The 19696-nt window shown below is 35.6% G+C and overlaps 1 protein-coding gene across 1 annotated transcript in view; it reads right to left on the bottom strand.

Annotated features, from left to right (window-relative positions):
* Positions 1-19696, bottom strand: part of GPR158 (G protein-coupled receptor 158) — a 428886-nt gene that overhangs the window by 218802 nt on the left and 190388 nt on the right. Inside the window, 1 exon segment of the mRNA XM_044678198.1 lies at positions 16320-16422. Within this exon segment, the coding sequence (XP_044534133.1) occupies positions 16320-16422 (103 nt within the window).

The following is a 19696-nucleotide window of genomic DNA, read 5'->3' as shown; positions in this document are numbered from 1 at the left end:
ACAAGCTCTGAAGATGACAATGAAGTCAAAACATCTCTAAGCAAATCTTCAAAGGGAAAAAAAATGTGAATTGGACATTAGTCCAATAAAAATTCTTGGAAGAGTTAAAAAAGTAATTTAAAAAATCAAAGGGTGGGAGAGGGAAAATTAGGAAAGAAATGAGAAGAAAAGAAATTATGAAAAGACAATTAGGGGATGCTAGGTGACTCAGTGGTTAGAGTACCAGGCCTAGAGATGGAAGGTTCTGAGTACAAATTTGGCCTCAGGCATTTTCTAGCTGTGTGATACCAGACAAGTCACTTAGCCCCAATTGCCTAGCCCTTACCATTCTATTACCTTGGAATCAATACTTAGTATTGATTCTAAGATGGAAAGAAAGGGTTTTTTTTTAAAAGAAAGAAAGAAAGAAAGAAAGAAAGAAAGAAAGAAAGAAAGAAAGAAAGAAAGAAAGAAAGAAAGAAAGAAAGAAAGAAAGAAAGAAAGAAGCTAATGGCTTCGTAAAAGAAGCACAAAACTGTAAAAAAATTGTCTAAATGGAAAAAGAGGCACAAAAGTTCACTGAAGAAAATAGTTTTCTAAAAATTAGAATTCAATAGGTGAAAGGTAATGAGTAATGACTCCATGAGCATCAAGAAACAAACTCAAAAGAAATTTTTTAAAAGAGAAAATATTAACTATCTCATCAGAAATACAACTGTCCTGGAAAACAGATAGAGGAGAGGTGATTTAAGAATTATTGGATTAACTGAAAACCATGATTTTTAAAAAGTCTAGAAGTCATATTTCAAAATAATTATGAAGAAATGCTGCCTTGATATACTAGAACCAGAAAAAATAGCATTTGGAAGAATCCACTGATCACCACATGAAATCTCTAAATTAAAATTCCCAGGAATATTGTAGCCAAATTCCAAAGCTCCAAAGCTCCTGATAATATACTTCAAGGAGCCAGAAAGAAACTATTCAAATACCATTGAGGCACAATCAAGCAAAAGAGTTGGGATTAAAACCAAGAACAAACTACCCAGCAAAACTGAGTATACCCTTTCAAGGGAAGAAATGGATATCCAATGAAATAGAGGAGTTACAAGTATTCCTAATCAAAGCATAAGAGCTGAATAGAAAATTTAACTTTCAAATACAAGACTCAAAAGGACCTAAAGATAAACATGAAAGTGAACTCATAAGGGACTCAAAAGATTAAACTGTTTTTCTCTATATATAGAAAGGTGATCTATAAAAAGAGGGTGTTAGAGTGAGTTGATTATGTTGGGATAATAAAAGAAAAATGAATAGCCAAGAAAGAGGGATGTCCTGGGAGAAGGGGAAAGAGAGGGGAAATGGAGGAAATTATCTCACAAAAAAGAAGCAGACAAGGAAAAACTTTTATAGTAGGAATGAAAATGATGGAAAATGGGCGACAAAAACCTCAATCACATCTAAATTGTTTCAAAAATGATAGATAGATAAGTAGACATGAATATATAATCATAATTCATCTTATTTAACTGAGAAATAGAAGGGGGGAATGGATAAATGAAAGGGAGGTTGATAAGAGAGAGAGAGCTTGTCAGATCTCTGGGAAAGGAAAGATTTTAAAACCAAGAAAGAGTTAGAGAAAATTACAAAATGTAAAATAAATGATTTTGATTATATTAAATTAAAAAGCTTTTGTACAAACAAAAACAATGCAGCCAAAATCAGAAGGGAAACAACAAACTGGGAAAAAATCTTTATAACAAAAAACTCTGACAGACATCTAATTACTCAAATATACAAGAAGTTAAATCAATTGTATAAAAATCAAGCCATTCCCCAATTGATAAATGGGCAAGGGACATAAATAAGCAATTTTCAGATAAAGAAATCAAAAGTATCAATAAGCACATGAGACAGTGTTTTAAATCTCTAATAATCAGAGAAATGCAAATCAAAGCAACTCTGAGGTATCACCTCACACCTAGCAGATTGGCTAAAATGATAGAAGGGGAGAGTAATGAATGTTGGAGGGGATGTGGCAAAATTGGGACATTAACACATTGCTGGTGGAGTTGTGAACTGATCCAAACATTTTGGCTGGCAATTTGGAACTATGCTCAAAGGGCTATAAAGGAATGCCTGCCCTTTGATCCAGCCATACCATTGTTGAGTTTGTACCCCAAAGAGATCATAGATAAACAGACTTATATGAAAATATTTATAGCTGCACTTTTTGTGGTGGCAAAAAAACTAGAAAATGAGGGGATGCCCTTCAATTGGGGAATGGCTGAACAAATTGTGGTATATGCTGGTGATGGAACACAATTGCACTCAAAGGAATAATAAACTGGAGGAATTCCATGTGAACTGGAAAGACCTCCAGGAATTGATGCAGAGCGAAAGGAGCAGAGCCAGAAGAACATTGTACACAGAGATCAATACACTGTGGTAAAATTGAATGTAATGGACTTCTATACTAGCAGCAATGCAATGACCCAGGACAATTCTGAGGGATTTATGGTAAAGAACGCTACCCACATTCAGAGGAAAAACTGCAGGAGTGGAAACACAGAAGGAAAGCAACTGCTTGAACACATGGGTTGAGGTGGACATGATTGGGGATGTAAACTCAAAACTACCACACCAATGCAACTATCAACAATTTGGTAATAGGTCTTGGTCAATGACACATGTTAAAACCAGTGGAAATGCACATTGGCTTGGGGGGGGGGTTGGGAGGTGAAGGGGAAAGTAAGAGTATGAATCATGTAACCATGTTAAATTTTCTAAAAAATAAATATTATTAAATGTTAAAAAAAAAGAGAGAGCAAATAAAAGAAGGCAGTGGCGCGAGACAAAACAGTCTTTAGAGGAGGGATGTGATAAAAAGAAAGAGAGAGAATTTACAGAAGGAAATAAAATGGAAGGAAATACACAGTTAATAATCATAATGTGGTTATAAATGGGATGAATTCACTCATAAAATGGAAACAGATAGTTGAATGGATCAGAAACTTGAATTCAACAATATGTTGTTTATAGTAAAAAGACTGGAAACAGACAGATACAAAGTTAAAACAAGGGTTGGGAACCTGATATACTATGCTTCAACTGAATAAAAAAGGCCAGGGTAGCAATCATGATCTCATACAAAACAAAAGCAAAAATAGGCCTAATTAAAAGAGATAAGCAGGAAAACTACACTTGCAAATAGGCACCAAAGACAATGAGGTAATATCAATACCAAATATATGCATCAAATGGCTTTATTATTTAGTCATTTCAGTTGCATCTGACTCTCAATGGTCTCAATTAGGGCTTTCTTAGCAAAAATACTCAAGTGGTTTCCTATTTCTTTCTCCAGCTCATTTAACAGATGAGGAACTGAGGCAAGTAGAGTTAAACAATTTGTCCAGGGTCAAACAAATAGTAAATGGCTTAGGCCAAATTTGAACTCACAAAACAGAGTCTTCCTAACTCTAGATCTGGCATTCTATTCACTGTACCCTCTAGCTGTCCCTAAATAGTATAGCATCCAATTTTTTAAAGGAAAAGTTAAATGAATTATCGGAGGAAATAGAAAAACTTTACTAGTGGGGGGATTTCAACTTTCCCTTCTCTGAGTTAGGTAAATTTAGCCATAAAATAAACAAGAAAGATGTTAAGAAGATGAATATGGTTCACGGAAAAGTTAGATATGATAGACTTCTGGAGAAAACTATTATTGACACTGCATTCAAAGCTTTTCTCACTTGGGAACTTGTGCTCTACTAGCATAGATTTCAAGGATCCCAAATCTCCTTGCAAACATTACATACCAGAATAGGACTTGACTGGATTTTTTGCAGCTATTACATACCATTCACTTTCCACACATTTCAAAAAAATTATACCTGGCATATATCAGATCATTTTCACCTTAGCATAAACTCTGACCAAACTATACTTTCAGAAGAATACCTAAACTAGTCATTTGAGGGAATGAAGTCAGAAATAATTTTATGAATTATGAATTCCACAGGTAAATAGAAAAGATGATTCCTCTCCATGAATTTTCATACCCTAGTAGAGATAAAGCCTCATCGCATTCCCACATCTTCTTCAGCTGCCATACCACATGTTCTTTCTTCTCCAGTCCTCCTACATATTACCAAATTCCAGGCAGAGGAAGGGAGAATTGGGGGCAAACAAAAGCTGGAACTCCAGCTGGAACTCAAAACAATGGAATTTAGTAGAGCAATAAGTCTCTTAACCAAGAATGTTGGTGCCTTAGAGGAAATTTGTTTTGGGGAGGAGAGGAGGAGGAGGAGGAGGAGGGAAGGTGATTACTTGTGGTAAGGAAGGCTTTATTGATCTAAGATACAACCTTGAAAAACATGCCATAGGTACCCAGACCTGACAGCAGCACAACAGAGCCCCAAAAGAATACAGTAATTCTTAAAGACAGAGATTTTGACCCTCATACAAAAAGCTCTGCTTACATACCCTAGAGAAAAGTGACATGGTTTCAGGAGATACAAAAATAAATTAAGGTAACCCTAGGGCATGGGTGAGTGATAGTATGCCTTATGGGTAGTAAATCTAAGCCAGAAGAAGAATTGGAACCTATCCTCCTGGGTGTCAGTGTCATGGGTCCAAATTCCAATAATCTCTACCTAATTACATGTCTAGGTATCAGTCCCTATTATTTCAGCCTCAGCCTTTGCTATCTCGTTATAGATTTTAAAAGAAAATTTGAATTGACTATTAATATAAATACCCCAATCATCTCTTCCCCCATATGCTGAATTTGATGCATTTGAACTGAAAGGAGAATATCATAAGTTGCTGCTTTGAGATAATAATACCCTCATGAAGTATCCTTAGGGAAAGATAACAGCTATTATTTTTTACTATCCCAAACCACATGCTTCAAGGCAATAGATCAGAAGTTCCTAAATTTTCCTGGTTCCCAGTTACCTTAACATTTTAGTAATTTTTTTCTCAATGCCCCAAGTCAAAATAAATACCTAATAGTTCCATTTGTTAGGTACAAACAACTTTATACATATTTATGTCCTAACTACTTAGAAGTCATTTGAAAAACTAATATAAATAAATTGAAAGAAATAACATTTTTATTTCACTTTTAAATAATCGGGCTTACTTACTATGTGTGTACCTTTTGAGGGCCATACAGCTTCTCAGACCTTAGAACCAGACTGAACAATCCCACCCTCATTTCCCATTTCCATAATGATTTTAATGAGGTACTTGCTTTTTATTACAGCAACTGGTCTGAAAAGATGTCACAAATGAAAAGGTTTAAGAAGTTATTGGCATAGCTAAAATTACAAGGAGACAAAAATACATCTAAAACACTCAAAAATGAGATTGAAAGGAAGTTAGTGGTATCTGATACTAAAACCATAAACTCTCTCAAGCTAGTACCTTCTTGAGGTATCCCACGGTTATACAGTATTGCAGTCTTTCTCTCCAAATTTTTTAATCTCTCATGATACTCCTATCAGCTTGCCTGGGGTAATCATGGGGCACCATTTGGAAAACAAGCCTTAGATATTAGTTATCTACACTTCTTGGTATGATCAAATGACAAAAATAAGATAGAGGTCAACAAGTGGTAGACATGTATTGAGCTATACTACATTTAGGCTAAGTTTATCAAATTTATTAATTTATCAATTAATCAATACAATTAAAATGTAGCCTAAATAAAACTCTAACCATTGACAGAAGAACAGCTAGGAGATTCAAGAGCTGAGATTCTAGGCATATTTCTGACAACCCAAATACTGGTTTAAGTGGGAAACATTAGTTAATTTGAACTTATATATGGGTTTTCACCTGTCTGTGACTACTAGATGGTAGGGTGAATAAATGCCTAGACTTAAAGCCAGGAGGAACTGATCTCCAATCTTAGTGCAGACACTCTTTGTAATCCTGGACAAGTCACTTAAACTCTTTAAGCTTCAGTTTTCTCATCTGCAAAATGGAGGAAATAGCAGCATCTACTGTCCAGGATTGTTTGAAGGACCAAATGCCATGATGTCTGATTAAATTATTGGGAAGATCAAAGGAGATAGTATTTTAAAGCCCATGGAAAATCTTAAAGCACTATATAAATGCAAGTAATAATAACAATTAACAATGGGGCAGCTGGATAGCAGAGTAGATAGAGTTCTGGGCCTGGAGTCAAGAAGACTCATCTTCCAGAATTCAAGTCTGATCTCAGGCATTTACAAGCTGTGTGACACTGGTTAAGTTATTTAACCTGTTAATCTCCATTTTTTCATCTTAAAAATGACCTGGAGAAGGAGATGACAAAACATTCTAGTATTTCTGCCAAGAAAACTCCAAATGGGGTCATTAAGAATTGGATATGACTGAAATGACTTAACAAAAACAACAGTGGTAATAATGATATGAATAATTTAAAAACCAAAGTCTTGCTAGAATAACCAGGTATAGAAACAAAGACTAAATTCCAAAGCCCACAGTCTGGATTTGAAAATTCATTTACTCTCAATGCAGATACTGGAGAATGAAATGGCAAACCACTCTAGTATCTCTTAAAAAAAAACACAAAAAAATGGGATCACAAAGAATTGGACATGACTGAAACACTAAACAACAAGAAGTTTTCTTTATATTGTCTCCCCCATTAAAAGTAAGCTACTTGAGAGCAGAAAGTATGTTTTGGTATTTCTTTATCTTCCTACACTTAGTAAAGTTTCTAACAAATACTTGGTAGATAGTAAGTGCTTATTGACTAATTGACAATAATTATCAACATTATCTGGTACTGGATAAAAAATAAAGAAGGAAATAAAGAAAAATGGATTAGATAAGCATGATTTCATATTTGCCTAGTTTTTCAACAATATTTAAAACACAAACAACTGGAAAACACTCTCTATTGGGCAAGAAAAAAGAAAAACTGAAAGGCAGTTTTGTCTAAAGATCAATTTATATTAGTATGTTAAATTTCTACTCTAATAAATTCCAAACAGGGAAATAAAATAAATCGTAAAAATCAGTACAATAAGAAAATAGGTTATATCATTCACAGTTATAGATAAGGAAAAATTTTAATGACAAGGGGTAGAAAAGCTCACAAAATAAACAATCCATCTTACATAAAAATTAGAAACTTTTGGCAAATAAATTCAACGCAGCCAAAATCAGAAGAAAAGATATGAGTTAGAGGAAAGGAAAGTGCTACATTAAATAATTAAAAATCAAAATTTATGAGGAATGGACACAGATATATAAGATAAAGAACTATTGTTTAAAAGTGGTCCAAAGACATAAATGGTTTTCATATGAGGAAATATAAACTATCAATTGCAACCTAAAGAGATAAACAGAGAAAGGAGAATTGAAAAAAACATGAAATATTCATTTTCACCCAACAAGGAAACAAAATGCTAAAGGATGGGAAAATTAATTGCTGGGGGGGTATGGAAAGAAAGGCAACATTATTCACTGGTGGCAGAAACTTGAAATCTGGCAAACAATTTACAATTTTGCAAAAAAAGATACTGAGTTGTTCAGATGCCTTGACCAAGAGATTCCACTTGGAATTATAACCCAAGAAATGTATTGATACGAAAAAAATCTGTATGAGCAAAGTGTTTTCAGCAACATCAGTTGTCAAAAGGAAAATGCTGACAATAAAATGTTTCCCAAATTGGAGAATAGCTGAAAAAACATAGTATATAATGTTATATAATATTATGGCATAGTATATAATATTATGGCATCAAAATATAATTGTATATACTCAAAACTCCAGAGAATCACCAATTGAAGAAGTGGTATTAAAACTTTGAATCCTAAACTAGTTGAGATTTTTGGATTATTTGATGATTGAAATATTTCCTAATTGAAATTGAACTTTAATTCCTTCCATACTCTAGAATATATTCTTTGAAAACTATTCCACAAGTATTCATGTAATATCAAGTGACCTAGGGGAAACCTCCAGTACATTGGGTCAACCACTTATGAGAGAATTAATGGGAGAAAATGGATGACTAGGACAGGATGTCAAGATGTGAATAGACAGTACTACAGGAAGAAGTATTCACATTGATTCATTAAAGCTTATTAAAGTACAGAGATATTTTCAGAATATCCTATATTATTTCTTTCCCTTAACTCTCTACTAGGCACTAGTTAATCTGATATGATTATTTGGTTTCAAGTACTAAAATCTAATAAAATCAGTACCATTCACCAATCAGCTTTCTCAACTCCCAATCCAGACTCTTTTCCCTGGGGTACCATTCTTTTTCTTTTTTCATACAGAAAGAAGCCACTTTTTCTTAGATGTTTGTATAGTTGGGTTGATGATTCAGAGCTGGTTGAATGATGGGGCCCAAAGAGTAATCAAACCAGAAATGGAATGATGGACAATATTGAAAAGTTTGTCATCTTGAGCTTCATTGAGAGGTACAATGCATAGGAAATATATATATGTATGTATGTATGTATGTATATACATGTCTCTGTGTGTATACATATAAACATATACACATATATATGTTTAAATTCTAATCAAAGAAGGCCTGGTGATGAGACTCATGGAAGTCGATGTCTTGACCTGACTCCTAGCCCCTCAAGGCAAAAGGCTCACTCATTAGACCTGTGGAGGAGACAGGAATGGAGTATTGGCTTTTTGATTTATATGAGGGAAGTAGTGTTTGGAGAGTGAGATGATAGTAACTGCTGAGGACCTAGTTGAGATGGGCTTGTTCCCAACTAGATAAGGCAAAAAAGCTTACTATCAAGCCCATGGGGAAGCAGAAGCAGAGCAATAACAAGGTCAAGTGTGAGAATATTCAGTTTGTCAGCGGTGTTGAAGGATCAGAGAGAGGAGAGACTTAATGCAATGATACCAAGTAGAAATCTATTGTAGGGTGAGAGGAAGGCATTGGGAATAATTATCCTGGAGAAGAAAATATTGAAAAGAAGATGGTGGCTGTGTTCAAACATTTGAAGAATTGTAACAAGAGACTTTAGATTTATTAATCTTTAGCCCAGGAAAATTAAAATAGAAACAAAGAGAGGAAGTTTCAGGAAGGCAGTTTTCACCTGGATGAAAGGAGAAACTTCCCAACATTTAGAGCTATTCAAAAGAGGAATGGACTTCCTTGGAAATCTGAAAGAGGAATAGAATCCCTCAAGGCTAGATATTTTTAGTCCAGACGTAGATGACTACTGATATCATAGTTTAGAGATGCTGTGAAGATTTTCATTCTGATTCAGGTTAGATAAATGGTCACTGAGATCCCTTAGAAATCTAAAAATTTTTTGTGATTATCCACTGAGTATCCACATACATTAAGACCAAATGCTTAGGTTGCCAGAGGAGCACACAAAAGGTTCTCATATAACACATATTGTAAGCCAAACTATAGTACTCAGTGGGGTTCTAGGTCCTGAAAGTAGTGCCACATAAGATAAAAGGCAGGAAAGGAAGACAAAGGTTTTCCCCCTTTCCTGGCAGACAGTCCTAGCCAAAATTTGGAAATGAGCAAGGTTTGTCCTTTTCACCTTTCCAGCCTATTTACTGTGATCCTCTCACTAGATCAACTGAGGTGTCCCTGATACTTGAATACTGATTTAAGCCCCTGATTACAGCCCCTGACCCAGACCAGTCCTACATTTCAAAGTGTTCCATACTCCAAAGCTGGCAATCTCCCTTATCTTATCATCCCCAATCCAAAGTCTCACTTCCTTGATACAGATTATTTCAGGCAATATATATCAATTCAAAATCCCTACAATGAAAAGGATGACTTTATTTTATTTAGGGCTAGAGGTAGGAAGGGAATCATTAGTAATATAGGTACCTAGGAATCCTCTAAGCTCTACCTATATTTTCATAGTTTCCTTCCTTCCTTCCTCAATTCTGAAAAAACAGATTCTCCATAGCAGGTGATCTTAACCTTTTTGTGTGATGGGCTCCTTCCATGGTCTAGTAAAGACTATAAACGACTCCTAAAAATAACGTTTTGGAAAGAAAATCATAATGGAGGGAAAAGTTAAATTTTAACTAGAGGCTAATGAAAATGAAATTAGAACTTTATTTCCCATTCAGTTTCATGGACCCCTAGAAATCTATGGTGAGTGGAAGAACCTCTGCTCTAACAAATTCCAAATTCTTTCCCCAAAACTCCTATTAATATGACAATCAGGTCTCTAGCCCCAGAGTTTTTCAGATAAGGATATCTGTTTATATTTTTCAGTAATTTGCAAGCCATGTACCTTTGTGAGACTCAGACCACCTTGAAAGATATATCAGTCAAAGCCAAGCTAGAAAGCAAATAAATCTGAATTGCAGTATTTCCCCTAAAAAAAGTAAGGACATTTTCCCTGAAAACTGAATTTATCCTGAGACAGATGGGGATGCATGGGGAAGGTAGGGTTGTCATGAGGCAGTCCCTCATTAACCTGGGAGTTAAGAGTCTCAATTGGAAGAGACAGCTGTATATCAGTACTTGGTCATTCTGGAATCCTGGTGTTATATACATGTCAAATTCCATTAGCTTAACCATGACCCACAGTTTCAGGAAAGCTGCCAGAAACAAGGTCCCTAAGCTGCCAGTACAATGTTTTAACATGTCATTTGAACATTTCTTTAATAGTTAGCACAAAACCTTTAGATCACAGCAGGCCTAGAACTAGATAAAGATTTTGAGTTGCTCGTCTTCACATTTTTGGCAAAGATTAGAGTAATATTCCCCCTGATGTCTAAAGGATTTGAACTTTATCATATCTTCTTCTAATAGGACCCAGAAAGATCAAGTACCAGGCTGATTCTATGCAAAACAGCAAAGTAGGTAAGGTTACTCTCTCCAATCTTCGATTCTGGCAAGCTGTGTAACCCCTGGGCAATTCATTAAACTCTCTTTGCCTCAGTTTGCCCAGCTATAAGATGGAGACGATAATAGTACCTGCTTTCCAAGGTCGTTGTGAGAATCAAATGAGATATTTGTAAAACTGCTTTATAAATAAGTGCTAGGTATAATTTTTCCCTCTGTTTATTTTTTGTGGCCTTCCTCCTCCCTTTTGTACTTTATGCCAAAAATAATAGGGTATACCTGTTGTCTCTCTGGCTACTGAAGGAATCCCTGAGGATAGGTTTGAAGTCAGAAAGACTTGGATCTAAATCCTACTTCATACTTTTTACTAGTTGTGTAACTCTGGATAAGTCATATAACCACTCACTTAATCTCAGATCCCTTCTCTATAAAATAGGAAGAAGAAGAATATCTGTAATAACTCACTGTAGCTGGATTCTGACAACTCACAATATTGATGTGAAGATTAAATTATTTCAGAGCTGCAAAGAGACCTTAGAGCTCATTTAGTCCAATCTCCTCATTTTGCGGATGAGAAAGCTGAAGCCCAGAGATAAAGTGACTTGTCTAAGGTCATACAACTAGTAAATAGCTGAGGCAAGACTTGAATTCAGGTCTCCTTTGCTCTAGGAACCCTGTGATGCTCTGCAAATGTTAGTGTTCCATAAATGTCAGGCGCTTATATTAGTTGTTATTTTAATGAGGATTAGAATTCTCTGCTTCCAATGCAGCATTAGACTCATTTAATCATGCTGCTACTGTTCTTCCTGGTTTGGAAGCCTGACTCAATGAGACTTACTTACTCAAGTCCAAGGAAGTAGACTTTTCTCAAACTTTAAACCTGAAATTCTGAACTTCCTTATGTAATGGAGCCAATTGGCAGCCTGCTAAAGACCATGGAGTCCTTCTCAGAAGAATTATTTTGTTGTTATTTTAAATATTTTAAATGCATAAATAAATAAATATTTATTTTATTCATATAAATGAATGAATGAATGAGTAAATAAAATTTGTAGAGAGGGTCACAAAGTATACTAATTATACTGAAATACAGTGAATAAATTTTTAAACAAACTCATAGACTTTGGGCTAAGATTTTTTGTAATAATCTTTCTTCTCCTCACCCAGAGAAAAAGGAAGAAAATAGATCTCTGCCCACTAAAAAAGGATGACTGATTAAAGAATAATCAGTTAATTCTAGTAGTGTTAGAAATCTGTCTCAATCTGTCTATCTGTCTGTCTCTCTCCCTCCCTCCCAAACATAGCAAAGTGCTTGGAATATCAGAAGTGGGGCTTATATAGGGAAATCTATTCCTTCTTATCAAACTTGCCTACCATTAATGTCTGAAACACAGTAGACACTTAAGAAGTGCCTGAGGACTGATTAGTGGGGAGCTGCCCCAAATCCAAAGGCAAGGGACAAAATTAAAATGTATTCAAGTAGAATTGCAAGTTCTCAAGTCTTTTAAAAGTTGTAGAGATCAATGGGACTCCCCAAGGTGAAGTAGGCTTTGAACATATATTAACACAATTCATGAATCTCAGAGGAATCTGCATTAGGAGAGCTGGATCCCTGCCATATTGGAAGTCAGGGAAAACATTTGATTGAACCAGGTGACATAATGATTTCAGAGGGGGCATACCTGTGTAGAGTTAGAAGATGTTTTAAACGAATATAAAAGAAGAGACAAGACACAAGGATGTGAGGAGAGAGGGAGGAGAAAAATAAAATAAAAGAATTCATCCTAGTTATTAAAAAATACGGGGTTAGGGAGAGCTCCAAGACCAAAGCAGAGATTCTTGGTCTGATGTCCATAGACTCTTTATAGTCTATGGAAAGATTTCAGGGATTCTATGAAAATGGATGAGGAGTGGAAATTACATTTACTCCCAGAAGGATGTACTGGTGGTAGAGTGAGGGTAGAGGAGTAGGGAAATAGCTCAAATGCCATCTTTAAACTGAGGATTTTTATAAGTCTTGAAAGAAGACAGGGGACCTAGGAAGGTAGAAGTGAGGAAGGATAGCATTCCAGGCATAGGGGTCAGCTATTGTAAAATTGAGGAGTCCAGGGATGCAATGTTGGGAAGGAAACAGTAAGAAATCTGGTGTAGGGGACAGGAAAGGAGCAAGATAGGAAAGTCCAGTGTAGGAGATTAGAAAGTAGAAGGGACCAAGTTCTGAAGGGTTCTTAAGCCATCATATCTAAGACAGAGCTCATTATCTTTTCCCCAAAACCTATACTTCTTCCCAATTTCCCTATTAATGTTGAGAATGTCATCATTCTTCTAGTTTCCCAGATTCAGAACCTAGATATCATCCCAAGCTCCTCCCTCACACTCACTGTTAAATTGCCAAATCTTATTTCTATTTTTCCACATCTTTTGCATATTTCTTCTCTTCATTCTCACAACTTCTACCCTAGAATTTCCTTACTTCTTCCTTGGACTATTGTGATTGCCATTTAATTAACCAGACTCCCTTCTTCAAGTTCTTCCCTTTTCCAATCCATGCACCATATTGCAGCCAAGTATTTCCTTAAAATGCAAGTCTGATCATGTCACCTGTGTACTCAACAAAATCCAGCAAAGCTCTAAAACTTGTAGGATCAAATATAATAAGAAATAGTAATAATAGTAACAGCTAGAATTTATATTGTACTTCCCAATTGATTTTCACAACAACCCTGTGAGCCAAGTGGTACTATCATCCCCATTTTATAGATGAGGAAACTGAGCCTGAGAAAAGTGAAGTGGCTTGTCAGCACCACACTGATGGGAACTTCTGGTTCCAAATTGATCTTTTAATCCACTATGCCAACTAGCTATATATTTCTTCTGGTATTTAAAAGTTCTTCATAGCCTGTTGTTCCTCTTCTTCCCATATTCATACCCATTTCTCTCCTCTGCTCACACTAGGATCCAAACATACTGGTTTTTATATTATTCTTCATACATGACATTCCATCTTCCCATCTTTGTGTCTCTGCACTTGTCTTCCTTGTCTCCTCATCTCTCATTCACCTGATTTCTCTCAAGATTCCCCACAATGCCTGGCATATGGTAAGCAATTCACAAATAACTCAATTGATCGATTGATAAATGTAATGTACATCTTAAGTCTTAAGGCATTAAACTAATATCTTGCCCTTATGTAGTGTTTGATATTCAAACCAATCCAGGTAGGTAGGTGCTGTTATACCCAGTTTGCAAAAGGGAAAACTGAGGCACAGAGGGATTAAATAACTAGTAAGTGCATTAAGTCACATTTGAATTTCCTGAATCCAGCTCCAGGTCTCTATTTTCATTCTAGATGCCTATATTTTTTATTTTAATATAATTTTATTATCATTATTATTTATTTTTATAAATATAACAAATTTAATAAATACTATAAATATTAAATATTTGTTTTTATTTGATTTTATTATTATTATAGTTATTGTTAATTTTGTTATCATTATCATGAAAGGTGCAAAAGAATTGATCTGACAATGGGAACAAAGATATGTTATCAAATATTAAGCTACAGAGTTTGCTAATAAAATGCAACAAGAGTTTGAGTCCTGTGAAGAAGTTTCCTTAATTTGCTATATTCAGCTAACTTTAGGCACAAACACATACATATATACACACACAGAGTTTTATGCTCAGTTGTTTGAGGTTGGCTCCATTCTTTGTTCTTATTGTTCAGTCTTGTTGGACTCTTCATGACCCCATTTGGAGTTTTCTTGGCAAAGATAATAAAGTGTGGCTTGGCATTTCCTTTTCCAGCTTATTTTATAGATGAGAAAACCGAGGCAAAAGGGTTAAGTGACTTGCCCAGGATGACATAGTTAATTATTTATATCATTTATTATACTAATTATAATTTGTTATATTATAGATAATATATTATTATGTAGATTAATTATATATATACATAAATAAATATATAAATATATATATATATATTATTCATTAACTAATGATATAGTTGTCAGTTAAGTGTCTGAGGCAAGATCTGAACTCAGGTCTTCCAGACTCAGACCTGGTACTCTTGCCACATCACCATGTAACTATCCCAGTCCCTAAAGACCCCTTAAAATTCAGTGCAACCAACATCTCCTGTTGTTGCCATCGGTTTCCTTAGTCTCCAAAGAAATGGTCATCTCTAAGCAGTGACAAGCTGCCTATCATCTCCTCCCTTTATACGTGTGTCTGTGACACAGGAGTACAATAGCCTTTTCTGCAGTATTGATAAAAAATGAATATATGAATTCAGAAATAATAATAAGTTCATTAGAAATAAGTATACAAGAAAATAGTCTGGTTTCAGGCTTCTCAGCTTCCTAAGCTAAGCTTTGTTCCTCAGACCTCATTTGGCCCATTACCTTCCCTAGGTCAGAAGGAACATACTCCTGGATCTTTGGAAGTTCCCTTTGTAACTTCCGAAGAAAGTGTTGCCTTCTACCAAAGAATTCTCGGTCCTGTTTTCAGATTGCCTCATCTCAGAATTTAAGAACAAAAGTACTAGTAACTCAAAGACTAGGAAAGAGAGTCTACCTGGACATGCAGAACCACCTTAGTATCATGGACCACACTGAGAATTGCCCACCATCTTACTTTTGTATTATCATTAAACAAAGTTAGTAAGATCTAAGTATATAGGTGAAGCGATGTTGCAACTTTCATGTTACAGTGAAAATTTATTAAAGTTACAATAATAAAGGGTTAGGATCTTCTTAGAGATTATTAAAAACTCAAATGAGTGAGTAACATGGTCATGACAACCCAAAATTCCATTTCTCCTTGAGCATTTTAGCAGTAAGACAAAGGGAGATCCAGTCCAAAATCTGAACAAATTTCTCTCTCTTTCTCTCCATAGGTCTTTATAAATCAAGGCCCTAAGCTTCCAGTCTACACTAATTTTCAAGGTGCCCTGTGTCATGTTATTTACTTCTTCACAGTGCCAATTGTTTCCTTAGTGGTTACTCTATTAAAATCTATTTGAAATTATCAAAAAGATCCATGAAACCTTTCCTACCTTTACTATATTTTAAGTTGACAAAAAGATTCTTAACACAAGCAGAAAAAAAAGATAAAGGACTCAATTTGCCCTAGTAAAAATGGCAAAATGAATTTTATGTTTATTTTTGTAGCAAAATCTCCCTCTGCCTCCCATCCGTGATCTATCTCCCTCCCCAATCCCCATCAAATGATGTCTAAATTTTTTCTTCTTTAGTCACTAGGTTTCTTTTCATGTCATTTTAATTTATTTATAAATCAAATATGCTTAAAGAAGGTATGTTTTATTGAGTTCTCCAGAGTCTCCTGGATGACAAACCCCAAGCTAAAACTCCTTAAGTGATTATATAATTCCAGAGTTGCAGGCCACTGGGAATTTACTATATAACCCTGACAAGGATAAAAGGAGGATTGAATTATTAATGTTTTCCTTTTTTTAAAAAATATACACAAGTAAAAGGCACTTACTCTGAAAGCTGTTCACTGAAAAGACTCGGGGATGATAGAATCCTGCTTTGCAATTGCACTTATAGGCTCCAAGCACAAATCCAAGGCCTTTAATTGGTATGCACTGTGGGAAAGAGAAAGAAAGCAATGCAGATGATCATAGTGCTTTTATGGCATAAGAATACATCAATTTCCACTCCAGTAAACATAAGCAATGCTGAGTCTTTGGGAGATGGAACATTTATTTCTTGTTTAGTTTTGGGGTTTTTATTTTGTTTTGACATTTATCCGATGATCTTTACCTGGAACCACTGTATTTCATTTCCATTCTGGAAAATTTGTTCTCATACAATTTCCATGAGAAAGTGACCTCTTTATTAGTTTGAGATTTTAGCAACTCCTTCTGTAATCAGGAGATTTACCCTATCTCAAACCTAGCTATTGAAAGTCCCGAAGTGCATGGCACCTCTGTTTCTATTTATATCCAGAGACAGCATGAGCTGGATTACACACCTGTTAGCTTAAAAGGTTGAAAAAGTGATTAGTGGTCCCCTAAGCAACCTTAGTTAAAGCAGAGATCATTAGAATCATAGCAGGAGCTGAGTCCTTCAAGGAGGAAACCTTGAGATCTGAAACCTTGATCTATGTCAACAGTGCATCGGCCAGTTTGTTGAAACACTCTGACCTCTAAAAAGCTAGACCCCTCCGAGCAAGGGAACAACTTTTATACTGATTTCTGACATCATACTAAAAGCACTCTTGCTGGGGACACCAGGAAGAGAAAAAAAGATTCCTAGGAATAGGATTTATGAGCTACCCCTTTCTCCACAAGTTCTTCCTAGGTGCATCTGACTACCTTTAGTCTATAAGTATAAGCTATCATTCCTGAGAATCAAATTGTGGACAAGGAAGAATATGCATCTGGTTTGAAAAATATTTTTGTTACTTCTCTTTATCATACCTTCTCAGCAAATATCCTCTTGTAAAAGTCCACTAATATCAACTAGTTAATCATATTTGGGATGGGTGCATTGGATGGGGGCTCGTGGAAGCTAATATTAGAAATCCAGGTCCCTCAGAGTTATCCAGTCTCTTAGGGGAGAAGTAGGCAAACTGATCTCTGGAAATAGAGTCCACCAGTAGAAATGGAAGTTGGATCAATAGACCAGAGGATGCATTATCTTTCTCATTAAGATACATTTTCAAAGTTAATACTGTTTATTTATTTTTAAGAATTATTCATGGGGAGGAATACAAAGCCACTGATAATATAGAGACTTAGAAATCAGTTATGTCATCACCTGGGCCATATCAGCCTAGGACATATCTCTGTCCTGTCAGTCTCCTCTTCCTGGTCAGTTATAACTGGACTTCCATTTTAGAGAAGATTCTATGTCAGCCACCTCCATTCCCCTCCCAGCTCTGTTTCTGACTTTCCAAAGTTCGGTGCCATGGCCCTACACCAGTATCTTCTCCCTCCTAATCCCACTTTTAGCTCTTATTTGTGTAGTGTCTTCCCTTCTTAGAATATAAGCTCCTTGTGGACAGGGATTATATTTCTTTTCGCTTATATTTTACCTCCAGTGTGTATTCAATAAATGTTTATTTCCTTTGATATAATTCAATTCAAATGGAAGGGACTAAAAATTCAGAGGCACAAAGGAAAGAGCAATAGATTTGGATCCAAAGAACATTAGTGTGAATCCTGTCTCATGTCGTATGACTTGGGCAAGTTGGTTTATCTCGCTGAGACTCAGTTTCCTCATCTGCAAGATAAGAGAGTTACACTAATTTTGTCTACAAGTTCCTTACTAGCTCTAAGTCTAAGACCCTATGATTCTGACTGTGATTAAAAGGGGAGAATAAGAAAACTGACAAATGAAAGGTGCTAAGAACTTAATCACAGCTTTAAGCTTTACAAAGAATGTTCCTCACAACCGTCTTATTAGGGAAGTCATCTTAATTAGTACATAAAAACAAAAAGAACAACTCGACCACCCAAGCATAAGTGATTTGATTTAAGACTAATGCCCCACAACACAAATTTTTCAGGAAAGGGAGAACACACATGCTTACAAGACTTGAGAAAGGGGGTGCCCTATACAGAAAATTGGCTTTAGAACAGAGGACCTGGATCAGATGCTACTCTTTAACCCAGGGCAAGATACTGCCCATCTCAGCTTCCATTATTCAATTGAGATTGTTGGACAAGATGACTTCTAAGATTCCTTATATCTCTAAAATCTATAAGGAGAAAGACCACATCTGTAACAAGATAGTAGCAGAAGTGGCAGGTTTTGAAGAATTCCTGAATCTACCATATAGATTCCAATAGATTCATGTCTATAAATGTAACAGTGAAAAAGAGCAAAGACTACTATAACGACATGGTCAGTCTATGTTCCCCACTTGGTCTTACCTCCATAATCCTTCAAATAGAGTCCACTTAACAGAATGCAGTGAACAGTAAGGTGAGGCTATCAATTCTTGTGTTAGAGATTTTCAAAATCAAATTATGTTCTTTATTAATTTCTCAGGCTACTGTTTCATTCAATTTCATTTCCTATACTATAGGTTGCCAACCCCTGGCATATATGAGTGACAACAATGGAGTCTTAGAACTATCAATCATCTAGATTTATGTGGAGATGCTAATGAACAACAAAATGACTAGGAGTGAGTTGATATGAGGAGACGAAAAAAAATAAAGTCTGGATTCTCTGCTGAGTAATCCAGGAAAATTAGAAGCATCTAGAACCTGCCAGTATAAATTCACCTGTTTTTCCCTGCTTTTTAAGTGATCAATATTTAGTTATTGGTGAACTCCAACTCATTTTTACTGTCCCCAAACAAATTGACTCCAATAATAAGCAAAGAGACAAAACTATCCTCAAAGCCCTGCTATACTGGAATGAGCCATGGTCCCTGCTGCTACACTAGGCTAATTAACTATGCCTCAATACTCTCACATATGGAGAGTGATAATATAGAGATATGTCATAAAACGTACAAGTAGTAAACAGCTGGGTCATTATTAACGCAGCAGGGAGTTGAAGTTCAAGGGCAGAAAGGAGTAGGTGGACTTGCATTTATTGGGAAGTTCTAGATGCTTCCACTTTGCTGAAATGGATCAGTCTATTTAACCTCCAGGGAAAATTGTATGGCATACAACTTAACACTAGTTCATGTGGCTCTTTTGCTGTTAGAAAGAGAAATATAGTTGAGAAATAAAACATGGACTTGGATAAAATGTCAGAATGGAAGTTAGGGAGGAGGAAAGAAAGGAAAGAAGGGAGGGAGGAAGAAAGGGAGGGAGGAAGGAAGGAAGGAAGGAAGGAAGGAAGGAAGGAAGGAAGGAAGGAAGGAAGGAAGAAATGAAGGAAGGAAGAAAGAAAGAA

Source organism: Gracilinanus agilis, chromosome 5 (genome assembly GCF_016433145.1).
Source record: "Gracilinanus agilis isolate LMUSP501 chromosome 5, AgileGrace, whole genome shotgun sequence".
Taxonomy (NCBI): Eukaryota; Metazoa; Chordata; class Mammalia; order Didelphimorphia; family Didelphidae; genus Gracilinanus; species Gracilinanus agilis.
This window is presented reverse-complemented; position numbering and strand designations above follow the sequence as displayed.